Source organism: Cetorhinus maximus, chromosome 13 (assembly GCF_964194155.1).
Source record: "Cetorhinus maximus chromosome 13, sCetMax3.hap1.1, whole genome shotgun sequence".
Lineage (NCBI taxonomy): Eukaryota > Metazoa > Chordata > Chondrichthyes > Lamniformes > Cetorhinidae > Cetorhinus > Cetorhinus maximus.
Window position 1 is genome coordinate 27,290,300 of NC_135891.1, and position 21,342 is coordinate 27,311,641.

General features: G+C 41.1%; 1 protein-coding gene across 1 annotated transcript in view; it reads right to left on the reverse strand.

The window, feature by feature from the left end:
* The window catches only part of hck (HCK proto-oncogene, Src family tyrosine kinase), a 106,568-nt gene that overhangs the window by 44,606 nt on the left and 40,620 nt on the right, over positions 1–21,342 (reverse strand). The window contains exons 3-9 of the mRNA XM_078555160.1: positions 19,647–19,689; positions 14,002–14,101; positions 12,990–13,088; positions 11,794–11,897; positions 11,280–11,429; positions 9,365–9,517; positions 1–155 (exon numbers count right to left, since the gene is read on the reverse strand). The exon at positions 1–155 is cut by the window's left edge and continues 1 nt beyond it. Of these exons, the coding sequence (XP_078411286.1) occupies positions 1–155; positions 9,365–9,517; positions 11,280–11,429; positions 11,794–11,897; positions 12,990–13,088; positions 14,002–14,101; positions 19,647–19,689 (804 nt within the window). The remainder of the gene's footprint in view (positions 156–9,364; positions 9,518–11,279; positions 11,430–11,793; positions 11,898–12,989; positions 13,089–14,001; positions 14,102–19,646; positions 19,690–21,342) is intronic.

Here is a 21,342-nt window from a genome sequence, read left to right on the forward strand (position 1 = left end):
TATGGGTTCCTCCTTTGTTACCACAGCATTGAGCCGCACCAGCTTATCGTGCTGAAGAGCCTTCATAAGGTTAGCTTCCATGAGGAAGGCTTCCACAGACATGCTGCCTGGCTTCATTGTTTTCACTGCTACTTTGGTATGGTTGTTGTACATAGCTGAAAAAGAAGTTAGATTTTTGTTCTATAATTAACCTCTCAATTTCATCTTTTAAAGAGTGTTAAGATTACTTAATGATTAATCAATGCATTGTGTTAACAAAAATGGTGCTTACTGCCTGATTTAAGTTTAAACTTGACGACAAAATATATTTAAAAAAATATACAGGCACATACACCCTCATGGCTAATTTCTAAAACTTTAAAACTGGACAATTACTTTTAAATGGCTGAAGCTATGTCTGTCTGTAACCCTGAACAAGAGGTTCTATTTGGCAGTATCGAAGAAATTCGCACCTGGTTAGCTCTGAAGAGACTCTAACGACCTCCCTGTGGGCTGCAGAGACCACGTTCAAAGGGAATTATACAAAATTTAATTTCAGAACCCAGGCTGGCTAACCAGAGTTCACTAGTCTACTAGGACAAAGTGCCCTGCAACCTACATTTCAATTCTTAATGGCTGGGATATTTAAAAATCCGAGGGGCCCAGACAAGGAATACTTCGTCAAAGGTGGTATGGAGTGATGGGAGTCATGTGACATGAACCTCTAGCTGGGAGAGCCAGTTATATTGTTTTGCTGTACTACAAAGCTCAGTCTGCCATCCTTCCATCCACTAAGCAGGAGCACAGAAAAGGGGCTCTCTATCCAGGTTTGAATGCCTGGCCCTATCTACACTGTTTTAACTGGAACTTCTGTATCATCTCCTACAAGACTGATTCATCTCTGCATGCCTATCCCATCATGGAAGTCAACTCTACTGGAAAAGTGAATTATCCAGCATCAGTTCAGCCTGTTAACCTCTGAAGTAATACACCATTGGACTTTGATTCTGGACTCTGGGCTTACGTGAAACAATAATTCTTTTCTGTGGTCTTTGTACTGTAAATCTTTTTCTTTATCCCTCTTTTACTGAATGAGTGAAAAGGAGGCCATGTTACCCTCCCCACATTTGAATGCGTGCAACTAAACTAATCCTCAGAGTTCATCCTATCATGAGTTTGCTGTGGGGTTAATAATAATAATAGAAATTGAATCACACCAAAACAGAGGGGTTGAGAAATACATCACTGCTTATAAAGGGAAGCAAATCAAAAACACCCGTTTACAGATGGGCGGTGAGGAGAGAAATCAATGCTGTTTAACTTAACTCCCTGCATGTCTGTAACGATAGTATACACATTTATATCAGTTTGCGTTCTCTTACTTCACCTTGTCTTCATACCTTACTAATCCCACACACTTGGCAAAGGCAGTGACATCATCCCTGTTTCTTGGCTGTTTACTAGGAATTTTGAGAACAGTCAAGTTACCACTAGCGTCATTCCAGTTTTCCTGTAGGGACACCTCAACCTTCTAATTAAGTAGTTACCTACAGCTGATCCACAATGTTTGTTGCATATCGTCTCTCACACCTTTTTACTGGGGGAAATGTTGGAAGGATTAGCAGGCTGATTATCAACCTATTGATCTGCAGTATGAACACCTCTTCTGGTGACCAACGAGTCCTAGAGTGGGACCCGAACCTGGGGCTCCTGGCTTACAGGTAGGGACACTATCTATTGAGCCACGAATCCTTCTAACTTACAATGATAAAATGAGATGATAATTGGTTTATGAGCCTATCATACCTTGGGGAGAAGAGGAGATGCAATGGAACTACTGCTTGGGTGGCATTTCTTTTTGTATTCCTGTAAGGTTTATAGATTTGGGCACAGCAAGTCTTTTTTTTTTTAAAATTACAGTTTAACAACACTCACTCCTTCAGTTTCAGTCACACCTCACTACTCCATTAGATTCACAACTAACTCCAGCAGTCAGCCTGATCATAACCATGTGACTGACCTCACTGCTTATCGCAAACTTCAGTTCCGATTATGGCCACATTTTTTGACTGACAAAAGATAAACAAATATTTTAGTGCCTCATATTAAAAACAAGACCGTCAGCCTCTCTTTCAAACTGTGACTGGGATGGTTTCAAAATGAAGGTGGAGAATGCAGGATTTTCCATCCACAAGCACTAGAGATCCTGATAACTCAAACAGCAAAGCCAGGGGGACATAAATTCCACTCTTAAGATTGATCCAATTATTCTTCACTACCTCCAAAGGGTATCATAGTCATAAAACAGCTTATATATATTTAATACATGTTTTTTTATTTGTACTTCCTTTGATTTAAGGAAAGTCATTTACATGTGTGAAAGTCATTTTAATATTCTCCATCACATTATGGAAGCAGTTCTTTACACTGATTCTCTTATATTAAACAAGGAGGTGATATCACAGGCCCTAAATACAAAAATAAAATGATTGCAGATGCTGGAAATAGAAAATAAAAATAGAAATTGCTGATTAGATCAGCCAGAACCAGCAGAAATTTTCAAACAATTTCATTGGATTGGTGACATTTTTAGTCTCAAAGCATTTTCTGAAAAGTGCAACTTTTCTTCAAACTGAAAGGTTGCACTAATACAGTGACAGTCCGATGCAAGGAATGGTGTACCTATAATTTTGTAGAACTTTGCCTCGAAGACTTGCATTGCAAATATATAGGTACCGGAAACGACAACGGCAAACCCAGCTCTGTCAACCCTGCAAAGTCCTCCTTACTAACATCTGGGGGCTAGTGCCATAATTGGGAGAGCTGTCCACAGACTAGTCAAGCAACAGCCTGATATTGACATACAATGGGGGAGACGTGGCATAGTGGTAATGTCATTGGGCTAGTAATCGAGAGGCCAAGCATAATGCTCTAGGGAAATGGGTTCAAATCCCACCATGGCAGCTGGTGGAATTTAACTTTAATCAATAAATCTAGTCTCAGTAATGGTAACCATAAAACTATAAAAACCCATGTGGTTCACTAACATTCTTCAGGGAATGAAATCTCATCCTTACCCAGTCTGGCCAGTATGTGACTCCAGAGTCACAGCAATGTGTGGTTGATTCTTAATGGCCATCTGAAATGGCCTTGCAAAGCACTCAATTAAAGGGCAATTAGGAATGGCCAACAAACGCCAACCGTGCCAGCGATGCCCACAACTGATGAAAGAATAAAAACTCACCGTATCATACCTTACAATGTCTCAGACACCACCATCACCATCCCTGGGTATGTCTTGTCCCACCAGGGCAGACCCAGCAGAGGTGGAGGCACAGTGGTACACAGTCAGGAGGGAGTTGCCCTGGGAGTCCTCAACATTGATTCTGGACCCCATGAAGTCTCATGGCATCAAGTCAAACATGGGCAAGGAAACCTCCTCCTGATTACCATCTATCACACCCCCCTCAGTGGATGGATCAGTACTTCAAGTTGAACATCAATTCAAAGCAGCACAGAGGATGACAAGGGCACAGAATGAACTCTGGATGGGGGACTTCAATATCCACCATGAAGACTGCCTCGGTAGCATCACTACAGACTGAGTTGGTCCACACCAACGGATCAGACCTAAGCTCAACAGTCCTGCCACATCCAGTCTTGAATGGCGGTAGACAATTAAACATCTATCTGGTGGAGGAGACTCCACAAATATCCCCATCCTCAATGATGGGGGGAGGACCAGCACATCAGTGGAAAAGAATGTTAGGGCATTGGGCTAGAGCATTTCCAACCATCTTCAGCCAGAAGTACAGAGTGGATGGTCCATCTTGGCCTCCTCCTGAGATCCTCAGAATCACAGACGTCAGTGTTCAGCCAATTAAGTTCACTTGATATCAAAAAAATGGCTGAATTCACTGCATACTGGCAAGGCTATGGGCCCTGACAACATTCCAGCAGTAGCACTGAAGACTTGTGCTCCCAAACCAGCCGCACCTCTAGCGAAACTGTTTCAGTGCAGCTACCATTCTGGAATCTACCCGGCAATGTGAAAAATTGCCCAGGCATGGCCTATCCAAAAAGGGCAGGACAAATCCAACCTGGCCCATTACCACCCCATCAGTTGACTCTTGATCATCAGCAAACCGATGGAAGGTGCGCTTGGCAGTACTATCAAGCGACAATTATGCAACAATAACCTGCTCATTGATGCTCAGTCTGGGTTCTGCCGGGACCACTCCTGACCTCATTACAGTCTTGGTTCAAACGTGGAAAAAATAACTGAAGTCCAGAGGTGAGGTGAGAGTGGTTGCCCTTGCCATCAATGCCACATTTGACTAATTATGGCATCAAAGAGCCCTAGCAAAACTGAAGTTGGTGGGAATTGGGGAAAACTCTCCACTGGTTAGGGTCACACCTAGAATAAAAGGGAGTTGTCTGTGGTTGTTGGAGGTCAATCATCACAGTCCCAGGACATCGCTGCACATGTTCCTCAGGGTAGCGTCCTAGGCCCGACCATCTTCAGTTGCTTAGTCAATGGCCTTCCCACGATCATAAGGTCAGAAGTGGGGATGTTTGCTGATGATTGCACAATGTTCAGTACTGTAGCAGTCCGTGTCCATATGCAGCAAGACCTGGGCAACATTCAGGCTTGGGCTGATAAATGGCAAGCCACACATGTGCCAAGCAATGACTGCTTCCAACAAAAGAGAGAATCTAACCATCTCCTCTTGACATTCATGGACATTACCATCACTCAATCCCCCACTATCATCCTGGGGGTTATCATTGACCAGAAGATGAACTGCATCAGCCACATAAATACTGTGGCTACAAAAGTAGGTCAAAGGCTGGGAATTCTGCAATGAGTAACTCACCTCCTAACTCCCCGAAGACCGTCCACCATCTACAATGCACAGGACACCATTGGGATGGAATACTCTCCACTTGCCTGAATGAGTGTGGCTCCAACAACACTCAAGAAGCTGGATACGATCCAGGACAAAGCAGCCTGCTTGATTGGCACCTCATCCACCAACTTAAACATTCACTCCTGCCACCACTAACATATTGGCAGCAGTGTATACCATCTACAAGATGCACTGCAGCAACTCACGAAGGCTCCTTCAACAGCACCTTCCAAGCCCTTAATCTCTACCACCTTATAAGGACAAGGGCAGCAGATAGGAATACAAGAGCAGGAGTAGGTTATTCAACCTATCGAGCCTGCTCTGCCATTCAATTATATCAACTACCTCAACACCACTTTCCCACACTATCTCCATATCCTTTGATGTAATTAATCTCCAGAAATCTATCGATCTGTGTCTTGAACATATTCAATGACTGAGCTTCCACATCCCCCTGGGGTAGAGAATTCCAAAGATTCACCATCCTTCGAGTGAAGACATTCCTCCTCATCTCAGTCTTAAATGGCCTACCCCTTATCCTGAGATTATGTCCCCGGTTGTAGATTCACCAGCCAGTGGAAACATCTCATCTACATTGACCCTGTCATGCACTGTAAGGATTTTCTAAGTGCATGGGAACACAATCACCTGCAAATTCCCCTCCAAGACACACACCATCCAGACTTCGAACAACAATCACTGTTCTGTCACTATCTCTGGGTCAACATCCTGGAACTTCCTCCATAATAGCACTATTGATATATCCACACCGCATGGATTGCAGTGGTTCAAGAAGGTGACTCACCACCACCTTCTCAAGGGCAATTAGGGATGGGCAGTAAATGCTGGCCTAGCCAGCATTGCCTACAACCTGTGAAAGAAGATATATATATATACACAAAAAATAGAAGGATCAGTCGTTAATTCATTCAGGCTGGATGCATGACAACAGCAGCACTGGAAGTAATTTCCAGACAATGGAGCAGGGCTGTTCTTAGTGTATGAAGCTCGTTTATATTGATGCTTATTGGTACCAACAGAAGCTAAGGAATGACCTTTGGCCTAAGGCACAACTTTAAACTTCGAAAACCAAAGTTGACGTTCAATCCAAGAAGTGTCAAGTCTCCTCTGACATCGGCTCGGAGATCTAATTAAATTCGTGCAGTACCTGGGCAAGTTATATCCTTAATCTCATTAGCTATAATGGCAAGTAGTGGTGTGTGTTAGAAGAGATTCAAATGTGATGTTCTCTTCCAACTGATCTTTGAGCTTACATTTAGGATTCATTGGTTAAAGAGGGAGCAGCATTGAGCTTGGACCTTTCCAAACCCACAAACCCATGAAATGCCAATAGAGAAAAAGCAAAATTGAAAGAACAAATGGAAACGGAGTTATTGAAGCTCGTTAAGCTGGGTAGCCAATGCTCCAGGCACTTTGGATACTTCATATTTAGTCCAGTGTAGTCTTCCTATCATAACATTTCGTACTGTTCTGCCTTATAATCACAAAAAAAAGCTGCATTTCAACAGCTAACAGTTATCGTGTCAACAGGACTTTTGTTTTGTTAAAAATTGATTTCTTATCCTTTCTGCTTACCACTACATTTCCCACTATAATCACTCTCTGGAATTCTTTAGGGAAATATCCAAAGCCTCTGTATTAACATTTGTAACATTGCAATCTTCTTGTATGCTTTAAAAAGTGAAATTTAACTGTGAATCGTGTCTTCCCACAAAAAAGTACAGATGAGGGAGGGTGTATGGCCCATCATTCCATAGGAATCTAGTCTTCTCCATCACAACTAACTACTCCCATTTGAATGATTCAAGATGTTACTTGTTGAAACGTTTCCATTTAAATGCAACATGGATTAACTGGTTCATGAAGGGGAAAGTAACTTTTTGAATCATGCTGTTTTAAATAGAGCCACTTGGACTTTGCTTGAGATCTAAAGCCACGTTCATTATATTAACCACATTTTTGCATAGGACATGTCCTTTCTGTACACAAACCTTAGTTTCCACGGTCCTGGAAAGGCGCAGACTCCTGACAATAATCACATGCGGCTTCCTTCAGGTAAAGTTTCCAATTTTATAACTAGTATTGTGTTCATCAAATTTAGCATTATAAGTTGGTCTGCCAATATTTCCCACTCAATTTTTCTGTCAACTGTCACAATATAGTTGAAGACTGACCACTAGATGGTTCTGTGGAATAGATTTCCAAAGTCTTCCAAATCCACTACCATCTCAAGACATGCATATGTTAACATAATTTATATTAATGAACTGAGCATGGGCAACTTACTAATATGTATTGTATAGTTTTGATATTTATCTGGACTGAAACATTATACATGTAAACTTATTTCTTAATTATTTCCTCAGATATCCCAAAAAACTCAACATCAAATACTTTTAGAAGAGTAATCACTTGTATATGACAGCAGGTTATTTTAACTATTCATTCATGGGATGTGGGCATCGCTGGCTAGGCCAGCATTTATTGCCCATCCCTAATTTCCCTTAAGGTGGAGCTGAGCTGCCTTCTTCAACTGCTGCAGTCCATGTGGTGTAGGTACACCCACAGTGCTGTTAGGAAGGGAGTTCCAGGATTTTGACCTGGCGACAATGAAGGGACGGCGATATAGTTCCAAGTCAGGATGGTGAGTGGCTTGGTGGTGGTGGTGGTGCGGGGGGGGTACTTCCAGCTGACGGTGTTCCCATTTATGTGCTGCCCTTGTCCTTCTAGATGGTAGTGGTCTTGGGTTTGGAAGGTGCTGTCTAAGGAGCCTTGATGAGTTTCTGCAGTACATCTTGTAGATAGTACACACTGCTGCCACTGTTTGTCGGTGGTGGAGGGAGTGAATGTTTGCGGATGTGGTGCCAATCAAGCAGGCTGCTTTGTCCTGGTTGGTGTCAAGCTTCTCGAGTGTTGTTGGAGTTACACTCATCCAGGCAGATGGAGAGTATACTCCTGACTTGTGCTTTGTGGATGGTGGACAGGCTTTGGGGAGTCAGGTGGTGAGTTTCTAGCTGCAGGATTCCTAGCCCCTGACCTGCTCTTGTAGTTACAGTATTTATATAGCTGGTCCAGTTCAGTTTCTGGTCAACGGCAACCCCCAGGATGTTGATAGTGGAGGATTCGGCAACGGTAGTGCCATTGAAAGTAAATGGGCAATGGTTAGATTCTCTCTTGCTGTAGATGGTCATTGCCTGGCACTTGTGTGGTGCAAATGTTACTTGCCACTTGCCAGCCCAAGTCTGGATATTGTCCAGGCCTTGTTGCATTTGGACATGGACCGCTTCAGTACCTGAGTCATCGTGAATGGTGCTGAACATTGTGCAGTGAAAGTAAAGTTCTACAAGTAGCAAATGAGATGAATAATCATCATTTTTTTTGGTAATGTAAAAGTAGGAATGGTGGTCAGGACATTCCCCAATCTTTAAATTGTGTCACTGAATTTGAGAACTCGGTTTAATATGGTATCTCATCTAAAGGATGGCACCACCAAAAACGTAGCACTCCGTTAGCATTATACTGAGATGACTGCCTAAGTTGTGCCAACAAAGAGACATGAACCTAAAGCTTTCCTGCTCCGAGGAGAATGCCATCACTGAGCCAGTTGTTAATACCAGTTCTGTAGATAGAACAAGTTTGTTGAAATTATGGTCCTAGTTCTCTAGCTATAGCCGCCACTAAAGTAGCTTCTTGCTAGTAGTAGAACTTTAAGATTACCCTTGAAGTATTGAATTATTAGTCAAATCTAACTCCAAACTTCAGACCTTCAGATTAAGGGAAGATGGTGCTGTCATGGTAAATGTTGCTGGACTAGTAATCCAGAGACCTAGATAACGCTCTGGGGACATGGGCTCAAATCTCGTAACGGCACCTGGTAGAATTTGAATTCAGTTAATCAATATCTGGAATTGAAAGCTAGTCTCAGTAATGGTGACCATGAAACTATCACTTGTTGTAAAAATGCCCTTTAGGGAAATAAATCTGCCATCCATACCTGTCTGGCCTACATGTGACTCAAGACCCTCAGCAGTGTGGTCAACTCTTAACTGCCTTCCGAAATGGCCAAGGAAGCCACTCAGTTCAAGGGCAATTAGAGATGGACAACAAATGCTGGCCTTCCCAGCGACACCCATGTCCCATGAAAAGAATAAAGAAAAAGAAATATCGATTGGAATTGCAGAACCACCATACTTTTATTTCCACTCGTATCTGGTGGGTAGGGACTGGCGTTGACTCAGCAAGTCCTCCTGGAGTTTTTGATGTGATCAAGCACTCATGCTAATGAAATTGCAGCCATCTTATGGTCCAACATACTTGCAATGATACCAGAATCACTACTGGAACAATAACAGTCTTTGCCTTCAGCTTGCTGAATTTCATGCTTTGTGCTTCACTTAATAACGAGTCACTAGTTCAAAAGAAAAATAATTAAAAAATAAAATAATGAAACTTACCCAGCCATACTTCTCCAAATTGCCCAGCTCCAAGCTTTTTGTCTAGTCTGAGTGACTCTCTTGGAATTTCCCAGGCATCTTTCTCCCATGGTTTTTGAGGCTTTTCACTAACACAAGGCTTTGTAAGTTTCTGACACAATCCGTCCACTTGTTCTGTTACAAGTATTGAAAAAAATTAATATATTAGCTCATCAGATAAGAGACTGTGGGCAAGCAAAAATTGATCTTCATTCCAATAAGAGCTAAAAAAAATTGTCACAAAGTAAAACTTGCATGTTTGATTACTTTTGGATTTTTACATTGCATCACTGACGACCATTCACAAAATCCCTGCTTTTGTACTAAATAGTTTTGATTCAAAGCATTACTTTAATCTCCCAATGAATAGGTATTATTTCTTTGCACCCAGGTTTACGAGGTCACACCCCCACAAAGCATGATAATGGTCTATCATGCTGCGTGGATAGTGCCACACTTCTTTATATTTGATGTAGTATGCAATGAACAATAGTAACTAGCAGATCTCTTCTGGTGTGCCTTACAATAAGCTGCAAGATATGTAATTTAAATGGGAATATAAGCATATCTGGGTCCAGTATTAAGTGAGAGAGAAATTTGCAGTACATGATGCAAAATCTGGACAATAATTCTTGATAACACCATGGGTGCTAGTAGTCAACTGCATCAGCTGGCCAAATGCCCCTCAGACATTTTGGCAGTCATACTGCAATAAGTTTTGACAGGAGATAACCTGAGACTAAATACCACTTCTAGTGTGCGCAGAGTACGTGCTCCAAGGTCACTGCAAAGAATCAGATTACTTTTTGATCTTTTTAGGAGAAAGCAAAAAATATGTAATTCACCCTATTCTGGAACTCAAATAGAAAATGAATTATTCAGAAGCAGAACACTCACTGTGTAGAAAACTTCATGGGGAAGAATTTTCTCCCCGTCGGGCGGGCTGGTCGGGAGCGGGCAGGCTTGGAGCCGATCGCCGCCCGTGATTGGCTGCGCGCCATTTTGCATGGGCAGGCCAATTAAAGCCCCCCCAAGCGTGACGCGCGCCCAGAAGCGCTATTCGTGTGGGCGGAGGGAGAAGGGAGAGTCGGGGCATGCATGCAAAAGAGCGCAGAAATCTCTGAGGCACGGAGCTGCCTCACGGAGATTAACTTCAGTTTCAAACTTGGAAAACAAAAAAAATTATTCAGACATGTTCCTTCATGTGATAGTGTCACGAGCTGGGACATGTTTATGAATTTTCATAAAAATTTTAATTTAATTAATGAAACCTTCATGAAACCTCATCCCGCCCGTGGATGAGGTTTCATGAAAAATGCAAAGGCCGCCTGGGCTCTTTGCCTGCCTGTCAACCTTAAGGTTGGACAGGCAGCTTTCGCAATAGGGATAATTATTTATTAATTGCCTTAACAGGTCTTTGACAGTTTGGCTGGCGCGCAGCTGATTCTGGTGCGTGCCCGCTGAACGGAAGATCAGAATGATGCGTGATGATATCGGGATGCACACCTTACGTCACCACGCGTCATTTTATGTGTTGGCGTGCAGGGCCCGCCCCCGCATGCCAAACAGAAGATTCTGGACATGGTGTTCTTAAAAAGAACACAGAGTAGGTCAGGCCCTGCACAGCGCACACATTGTTTAGTCTCACCTTAATTTAGGTTATTCATTTGTAATTCGTATGCCTTGTAATTACACTTACAATAACACTGCATCAGTGCTTAACACCCTAGTCCGAAATTCCCTAGTCCACCAGTTGGGCAGAGGCATTAATTTAGTTACTGCCTTTATTAAAAGGCGGTCGATGAAGGAATTTCAAATAGATAGCTGGTACACAATTATCCCACAAAACCAGGCAATAGGGTGCAGCAAGACTGCTCCACAACATAACAATACTCACTCTTATAATGGCTGACCAGCTCGTTTAAAGTGGTGAATGTTACCCGTGGGGAGATGTAAAAGCCACCATTGTCCAAGGTGCGTATTTTATAATGTTTCACCGTGTCACCTAATGCAGGATCATAATCTCGGACAGAGAGAGAATAACTGCCTAAATTACAAAAAAGGAAGATTTCAGCAACACAAATACACATTACTGTCATAGTTTAAAACACAATTTGTTTAGTTTCTAGATTTAATTCATCCCTGAACATTAAAAAAATGATCTCTCAACATGTTTCTGTTCTGTGAACATATGCCTATCAGATTAAAGATGGATAAAGTGTGGACAGTGCATAATGTCAAATGCTTCGAGTTTACATTGTTGATATTCAAAGTTCATGTGTAGTAAAAGAAAATAAAGAATAAGGCCTTTCCTGTCAGGATATATCATCAATTTATATAGCACCATTAATGTAGTAAAATCTCCCTGGGAGTTTACTTCTTATCATTAACCACATTTCAAAAGCTCTTACCTTTGGTTGTTTCACTGTCTCGTATCATATATGAGCCAACTTTATTTCCTGTTGCTAGGAGGTATCTCTCTGCATCCTTTCTACTGACACCTTTGAAGAACCATCTCAAATGGAATACACAGAATTGTGTTAGTAAAGAACAAACTTGCATTTATATTGCACTTCAGTAGATCCCAAAGTAGTTAATTGAATGTGATGTGCATAGTCACATCAGCCAACTCGTTTACAACATGGTATCACAAATATCAAAGGCGATTACAATTTTTAAAAAAAAAACTGGAGTTAATTGAGGAATGATGGTCAGGGTTTCGGAGAGCTTAATAAAAGCAAAATACTGCAGATGCTGGTGACCTGAAATAAAAACAGGAACTCCTGGAAAAACTCAGCAGGCCTTGCAGCATCCGTGGAGAGAGAAACAGAGTTAATGTTTCGAGTCCAATACGATTCTTCTTCGGAAGAGATGTTGCCAGGCCTGCTGGGCTTTTTCAGCACTTTGTTTTTATTATGTTAGGAGAGCTTCCCATTCATCGTCGATATAGTGGTGTAGGATTTTCATATCCAGCAGAGCTGATAGGTGAGCGTTTGGTTCAAATTCTCATCTGCAGGATGGCACTCCTAACACAGCAAGTCATCAGTGCTACTCTGAAGTTTCAATCTAGGTTGAGCCCATTCATGAAGTGGACTTCTGATGCAAAGGCAAGAGCACTCCATTAGTATAACTCTGTTATTACATTGCCTCTGAGCAACACATGAAGATTCGTCAGTAAAGCACCATATTTAAATCTTCATGAGTGGCAGTACAGGTGGTCTGCAAGGTCATTATAAAAAGAGGATGACAGACTCATTTTTAATCCAGCACAACCAGCAATCCAATATTTTGGCAGCTTTGATGAAACTACTATCCACTGATGTTGATAATTTAATTGTGGATACATTATGCCACTATTGGGCTATTTTCCCCCCCACAGAATCAGAGAGTGCTGCACTGACAAGTGATATCAGAAGCAGAGAATGGAAGTACAATAAAGCACATTTAAACAATGACGGTTTTCTATCCTTCAACCTTACTACATTAGACAAAGTCCAATTGCATAATGGTAGCAAATGCCATTATCAGTACCAACAGACAGCCATTAAAAGTTGGCTCTATTGTATTGACTCTAGACTGCAAATGCAAACATTCTGCAGGTACTCACTCTTCCATTTCCAATGAGTTATCTTGGGCAAAATAGTTACTTGGAATATAACCTTCCTGACCAGATATCAACGATTTTCCTAGCCACCATTCACCTTGTCTGAAACGACAAAATAAAAACAAGAACAATTCTATTACCTTTGTTTATTTATGCATTTACAGTCTGTTGTTCCATCAAGCAAAGTTTTTAAAAAAAAAGTGTTGGTTATTTTTATGTATTTATTAAAAGATTGTCACTATTCTCCCACGTACTTTGTACACTATCTGGAGATGGATAGGAAGAACACAATGATTTCTCTACTTCTTCAGTTCCAATTAAGGAGTCATGCAATGCCCCAAGCGTTCTTCAGATATCAGATTACAGAGTTTGCCATACAGTGGACTTGGCTTTGACCATCCATTGCCAAGCATGCTATCTTCTTTGAGCTTCCTTAACATAAAAGAGACCACCTTCCCGCAATTTCAAGGATGCTGGTGTTTGACATTTTTAAATTGTTTTTATTTTTAAGTAAGCAGGACCTTTGGAGAATTTTCTGTAAATTTTGAAAAGGCCCTGTAAAATTAATTTTGTGAACTTGACATTGGTGTCACCATTACGTGTTTAGAATCTTTAGTGAACAATGACGATGTATTAATGATTTATTCACACTGGCTTCCAGGCAGCCAAAATTTGTTAATATATCTCCCAAGCATCAGCGCTGTTGTAATAATTGCACCATTGTTACACAATTTTCTGTAACCAAAGCCGAATTCAGGAGTTTTGGATATAAACTCAACAGTAAATAGTCCTTTAGTTCTGTATAATTCAACCTTTCCAAATGCAATGGAAATTTCTAGATCTCTAAATTCCATTTCAATGTGTTAAAAATAATTAACTATTCTAGTGAGATCATGGATTATTATAATACATGGTATATACTTTTTAGACTCACTGTAATTACTCACAGCCACCTCCACCCATACTGTTCAATACTGGCTAAAATATAGCAATAGATCAGTAAATTCTTCCTTACTCTGACAGCACCTTTACTTTTTCTCCTTTCTTAAAACTCAAGTCTCCATCATGAATGCCTTCATAGTCATAAAGTGCAACCACCACTGTGTCATCATGTCCTATCAACAGAAAGGGTTCAATCGATTAGAACAATTATCTTGCATGCTAGAGTATGAATTTCACATAGCCAAAATTAGCCTCCTTTTCAGGCAGTATTAAGAGTGACGGTCTGAAACTCTGGGGGACCCTGCTCCATTGACACGTGTGCAGAATTGCTGTCTGACCAAGCACAATGTCACTGTTCGCTTTCAAATTGAGGGACCAGATTATTTGCATGGCTGGGATGAATTTTGTGCTTGCAAGGGTAAGCAGGATGCATGCTGGGTTGGTAAGAGGCACACTGTCAGACTTCGGTCTGAGTGAGACAGAGACCGAGTGAGTTTATTTGGGGATTCGGTACAAAGTGGGGATTCGGTGCATGGGGGAAAGAGGCACTTTAGGCAAGGTTTACTGCAAGTATTAAAGCGTGCTGAGTGAAGTGTTGAAGTGTTCGGTGAAGGCTGGGCAGGGGGTGCTTTTTTCTTCTACTCTTTCAGCCTCCAGTATTTGATTTCCACTTTGGTGCAGGAGCAGGTAAACCAGTAACTGCTATTATTATTTATCAGTTTTGTGAGTACTGTATTGTTTCATCAGTATTGTAAAGTTTACTGGCAGTTCCAAAACCTATTGGGAAGTGTAGGCTTTATTAATTATAATGAACTAATTAGCAACTATTAATTAACATATTGAAGATGGCAGGGCAGGTGATGTGCTGCGATTGCAGGGTGTGGCAAACACCTGCAGTAAGTATTTGCAGCTGCAGGAACTTCAGCACCAAGTTAGAGCTGGAGGCCGAGCTGCAGACATTACGGCATAACAGTGAGGGGGAAAGTTACCTGGACACTTTATTCGAGGAAGTGGTTACACCCATTAGGATAGGGTCTTCCGATTTGGTCAGTGGTCAGGGACAGGAGAGTTTGACTACAAGAGAGGCAGGTCAGTGGACCTAGAAGGCAGGAGTCTGGCCCTTGCAGTTAACCAACAGGTTTGAGGTTTTTTCAGCTTGTTTAGATGAGAGCTAGAGCTGCAGGGTGGATGAGCTAACTGGCCATAGCATAGGAAACCATTCAAGTGGGGGAGTTACAAGTAGTGGTCGTAGGGGACTGTATAGTGAGGGATTGACATCGTTCTCTGCAGCAAAGAGTGCGAGTCCAGAGGGCTGTGTTGTCTGCCCGTTGCCAGGGTTGGGACATCTGCTTGGGGCTGGAGAGGAACTTGCAGTGGGAGGGGGAGGACCTGATCATCGTGGTCCATGTTGGCACCAACAACATAGGCAGGACAAAGGAGGTTCTGCATAGTCTGTATGAGCTTGGCAGCAAATTAAGGAGGAGGACATCAAAAGGTCATAATATCTGGATTATTACCTGAACCATGTGCAAATTGGCATAGGATAAATCAGATTACAAAGATAAATGCGTGGCTCAAAGACTGGTTTGGGAGAAGTGGGTTCCAGTCCGTGTGGCACTGGCACCAATACTGGGGAAAGTGGGATCTGTACCATTGGGATGGTCTACACCTGAACTGTGCTGGGACTGGTGTTCTTGCGAGTTGCAGAACTAGGAAAGTAGAGAGGGTCTTAAACTAAGTAGTGGAGGCAAGGGTACAAATTTGGGAAGATGTGGTAAATCAAAGAGTAGTGACAAGGCAAAAGAGAAAGCTACTATTATGTGAAACAAAAAAGATTGTGGCAGGAAGGGATAGAGTACAAACCTAACAAGTAAATCAACAGATGAGACTAGAGGTTATAAAAAGAATTAAAGAATAAAACTAAAGGCTCTGTATCTGAATGCACAAAGCCTTCAAAACAAAACAGATGAACTGAGAGCGCACATAGAAATAAACAAGGATGATTTGATAGCCATTACAGAGACATTGCTGCAGGAGGAATGGATTGGCACCTAAATATTAATGGTATATGACATTTAAGAAGGACAGGAAGTGAGGAAAAGGTGGAGGAGTAGCTCTGTTAGTTAATGTGGTATTAGCACAATACAGAGGGATCACCTAAGTTCAGGAAACTAGGATGTGGAAATGGCTTGGGTAGAGATGAGAAATGGTAAAGGCAGGAAGTGGGAGTCATGTGCAGGCTCCTTAATAGTAAACACATGGTAGGATGGAGCATAAAAGTAGTAAATAATGGGAGCTTGTCAGAAAGGCACAGCGATAATCATGGGGGATTTTAATCTACATATAAACTGGAAAAATCAGATGGGCAAAGGTAGCCTGATGAGTTCATAGAATGTTTCTGGGATAGATTCTTAGAAAAGCATGTTCTGGAGCCAACCAGAGAGTGGGCTATACTAGACCTGGTATTGTACAACAAAATGGGATTAATGAATGATCTCACAGTGAAGGCACCCCTAGGTAGCATCAACCATAATACGATTGAATTTTACATTCAGTTTGAGGGAGAGAGGAATGGGTCCGAGACAATGTTTTTAATAAGGACAGTTATCAGGGCATTAACCCAGAGCTGGCTAAAGTGAATTGGCGAATTATGTTAAAGGATAGGTCAATAGAGGTGCAGTGGCAAAAATTTAAGGGGATATTTCAGAAGGCAGAGAATAGATACATTCCAATGAGTTAGAAAAAGTCCAGGGGATGGACACACCATCCGTGGTTAACTAGAAAAGATTAGATAGTATCAAACTTAAAGAAAAAGCATATAATTGTACAAAGATAAGTGGAAGGCCAGAAGATTAAACAAAATAAAAGGAACCGCAAAGGATGATAAAGATTAATAAGGAGGGAAAAATGAGTACAAGAGAAAGCTAGCCATAAGTATAAAAACAGATAGTAAGATTTTCTATAAAATATTAAAAAAAGAAATGAGTTAACAAAGTGAGCGTTGGTCTGATAGAAAGTGAGTGTAGGGAACCGATAATGGAAAACAAAGAAATGGCAGATGAATTGAACACGAATTTTACATCAGTCTTCACTATCGAGGATACAAGTAACATCCCAGAAGCACCTACAAATCAGGAAATGGAAGGAAGGGAGTGAGGAACTCAGGAAAATTACAATAACCAGAGAAGTGGTACTGAGTAAACTGTTGGAGCTGCGGGCTGACAAGAGCCCTGATCCTGATGGGACCTCATCCTAGGGTCTGAAATGAAGTGTTTAGTGAGATAGTTGATGCATTGGTTTTAATTTGCCAAAACTCCCCAGATTCAAGGAAGGTTCCATTAGATTGGAAGATGGCAAATTTAACTCCATTATTCAAAAAGGGAGGGAGACAGAAAGCAGGAAACTACAGGCCAGTTAGCTTAATATGTCGTAGGAAAAATGTTAGAAGCTACTATTAAAGAAGCTACAGCAGGGCACTTGGATGTGTTCAAGGTAATCAGGCAGAGTCAACATGGTTTTCTGAAAGGGAAATCATTTTTAACCAACTTATTGGAGTACTTTGAGGAAGTAACGTGTGCTGTGGATAAAGGGGAACTGGTGGATTTACTATTCTTAGATTTCCAGAAGGCATTTGATAAAGTGCCACCTCAAAGGTTATTGTGGAAAATAAAAGCTCATGGTATTTGGGTAACATATTGACATGGATAGAAGATTGGCTGGCTAACAGGAAGCAAACAGGCATAATGGGTCTTTTTCAGGTTGGCAAGATATAACAAGTGGTGTGCCACAAGGGTCAGTGCTGGGACCTCAACTGTTTACAATCTATATAAATGACTTGGATGAAGGGATGGATGGGATGGGTGCCAAAATTGCTGATGACACAAAGATAAGTAGGAAAGTAAGTTGTGAAGAGGACATAAGGAGGCTACAAAAAGATATAGATAGGTTAAGTGAGTGGGCAAAGATCTGGCAAATGAAGCAATGTGGGAAAATGTGAAATTGCCCATTTTGGCAGGAAGAACAAAAGAGAAGTATATTATTTAAATGGTGAGAGATTGCAGAACTCCGAGATGCCGAGGGATCTGGGTGTCTTAGTGCATGAACCACGAAAGGCTAGTATGCAGGTACAGCAAGTAATTAGGAAAGCTAACAATGTTATAATTTGTGAGGAGAATAGAATACAAGAGTAGGGAGATTATGCTTCAGTTATACAGAGCATTGGTGAGACCACATCTGAAGCACTGTTTACAATATTGGTCACCTTATTTAAGGAAGGATGTAAATGCATTGGAAGCAGTTGAGCAGGTATTAGTCTGGTAAACCTTCAATGGGCAGGCGTATTTCTTCCTCATTTCTTCCTCATTTCTTATGAGGAAAGGCTATGCTTGTATCGGCTGGAGTTTGAAAGAGCAAGAGGTGACTTGATTGAAACATATAAGATCCCGAGGGGTCTTGACAGGGAGGATGTGGAGAGAATCTAGAACTAGGGGTCACTGTTTAAAAAATAAGGGGTCACCCATTTAAAACAGAAGTGAGGTGAAATTTTCTCTCAGAGGGTCGAGAGTCTATGGATCTCTCTTCCTAAAAAGGTAGTGGAAGCAAAGTTTTTGAATATTTTTAAGGCAGAGGTGGATAGATTCTTGGTAAGCAAGAGGGTGATAGGTTACTGGGGGTAGGTAGGATGCAGATTTGAGGTTACTATCAGATCAGCAATGGTCTCAAATGGCAGCGCAGGCTTGAGGGCTGAATGGCCTATTCCTGCTCCTTGTTCGTATGTTCATATGAAGGCCCTTTTCTAGAAAGGGTGCTTGCAAGATAATCAGGTTCCGCCCTAATTCTGACAATGGACTCGCGATCCGCTTCTGAACAACTATTTTGAGAAATAGTGCAGTGTTTTATTTCTCCAAAGATGTTTAAAATTTATGCCCATCCTCAGTTGACTGATGTTTGAAATCTCTTCAGACCCACAGTCAATTACTGATATTTGGTGATCTTCCAATAAGAATTACGTAAAATTTGATGGGCAAATCATTTGCGGATTTCAAATACCAGCAGACAGACAGCTAGAGCAGTATTACCATGAGCATGAGACAAACTTACATTACTGTCCCAGGAAATGAGGGATGGTGGTGGGATGAAGTGGGAAAGAGTATTTTAAAAATTGCAGCAATGTAGCAATATATCAAAAGATAATTGAGGTTCTGTACTAGAAGTATATTTTAAACATTACTAGAAGTTGACCTGAAATTGAGATAATGTTTAAAATATACTTCTAGTGCAGAACCTTAATTATCTTTTGACATCCATAACATTTTAGTGTTAAAATGTATTCAGAAAATAATTACAAAATACATCATTTCATGCACTTGCCCCCATTAAACATCAGACACTTACAAAATTCACATTTGTGAAAAAAGATATGTGCAGAGTAAAAGTGTCAAAGGGCCATTTAATGGTCAGTTTTTAAACTTTTATTAAAGTGAAATACTTAAACTATTCTAGCCAGTTAAGCATTCACATATCACCAATTCTCATATTGATGCATTTTTATACTTTTGAATGCAACTGAACAAATACAAACACTTTAGGAATCACACATCACTGGGCACATCTTTCCGTTACTAAAGATTGAAAAAAGTTTCTATAACGGGGTAAAAATATCAACAGCTGAATCAAATGCTTCACAGATATGACCAAAGATTAGGTTTTCATACATACCTCCTGAAGCGGATAATGGCACTGAAGGAAAGCTGTGTGCGTTCTAAAGAGAAGGAAGGATCAAGGCATGAATATTCCATCAAATCAATGTACAAATAGAATTACGAAGCCTGTGATAATATTGGAAGAATTACATTTTTTCTTCTGATTAGATTTAACCCCTATATCTCCAAGTCCATTTCAAAGTGGTGTATGGTGAGTTACTGAAAACTATTACAGCATTCACACAATTAAATGGCAAACAAACACTCCCATGGATTTGACTGCACGAATAGAAATATTTCCCCTCCCATCTCAAGATAAATTCTTCAACCATGGGCTTTTAACTGTACCTGTCTGTCTGTTTTGAAAGATGATCCAGGTTTTACACTGAAATAGGGAACTGTGATTTGAGAGTGGAATGCTTAAAATAGCTTATTTCCAGCATAAAACCTTTGCATCACATACTGCAGTTACGATCATTCAATCAACCTTTTGCATAAACTTGTCACTTCAGCATTCCATCTTCTGACAAAACTTTAAACAAGTTATGTTCTTTTAATCCTCCTCTCAGACTCAGAATTAAATTTCTGGTGGTGGAATCGTGGTATTGTCACCGGACTGGTATTCCAGAGGCCCAGGGTAATGCTCTGGATTCAAGTCCCACCATGGCAAATGGTGAAATTTGAATTCAATGTGTTATAAAAACCTATCTGGTTCACTAATGTCCTTTAGGTAGAAGAAATCTGCTATCCTTACCTGGTCTGCCTATAAGTAACTCCACACCTACAGCAATGTGGTTGACTCTTAAATGCCCCCTGAACAAGGGCAATGAGAGATGGACAATAAATGCTGGCCAGTGATGCTCACATCCCATGAACGAATAAAAAAAACCTCAGAGGGAGGTCTTGTGGTGCAGTGGGTAGTGTCTCTGGCCAGAAACTCTGGGTTAGAGTTTCACCTCAGGATCTGATGGCCAAGGAAGGTGCGTTAATAACACAGCCAAACAAGTTGAGCATCAACCTGCAAATCCTTCCAACACATGCCAATGGCAGGCAGTAAGAGTTAAGAGGGGTTCCTGCTCAGCTATGTGATGGAAAAAAATGTTGGAGCCTCTACCATCACTATCCATAGCTCCAGTCTGCAACGTGCATGTAAACATTTATATAACCACAGCAACTTGGACTCCGAGTAAACTGTAGCACATCACCATCTTTCATTTCTGAATGCCTTAGTTACAACTAGTCAGACAACTGGAAGCTATGGTCCACAGGCAGAGAGATTCACTTTCATTACCGAGGAATGCCATTATGAGCCCACTTTAAATCATATTACGTTCTATCGTCAGGATTCCGACAGTTCAATCTTTTGAAAAGAAAAGGGATATATTTTACTGCCTGCATTTCGAAAATGATTTCAAGTCTAACAAAGATATCTGTAGCCAAAGAAGTGCTTATTTTGTTTTTCCTCCTTACAAACATTAATAGAACATCTCTGTTCCTAGCTCCACATTAAGTTGATGTTGAACAATTGAAACTTGTTATCCACAGCCAGTTGTTTTTTTTAAGGATTGCAGCAAGAACTTGAAAAGCTGAGGGAGCATGCATGTTCTGTTTAGTTCTGACAAAGATCTGAAAGGCTTACTAAAATGTGTATCAGGTTCCTCATTAGCATATAGGAGGGACCCAAACATAGTTTCAAGTGACTGCCAGGTGCC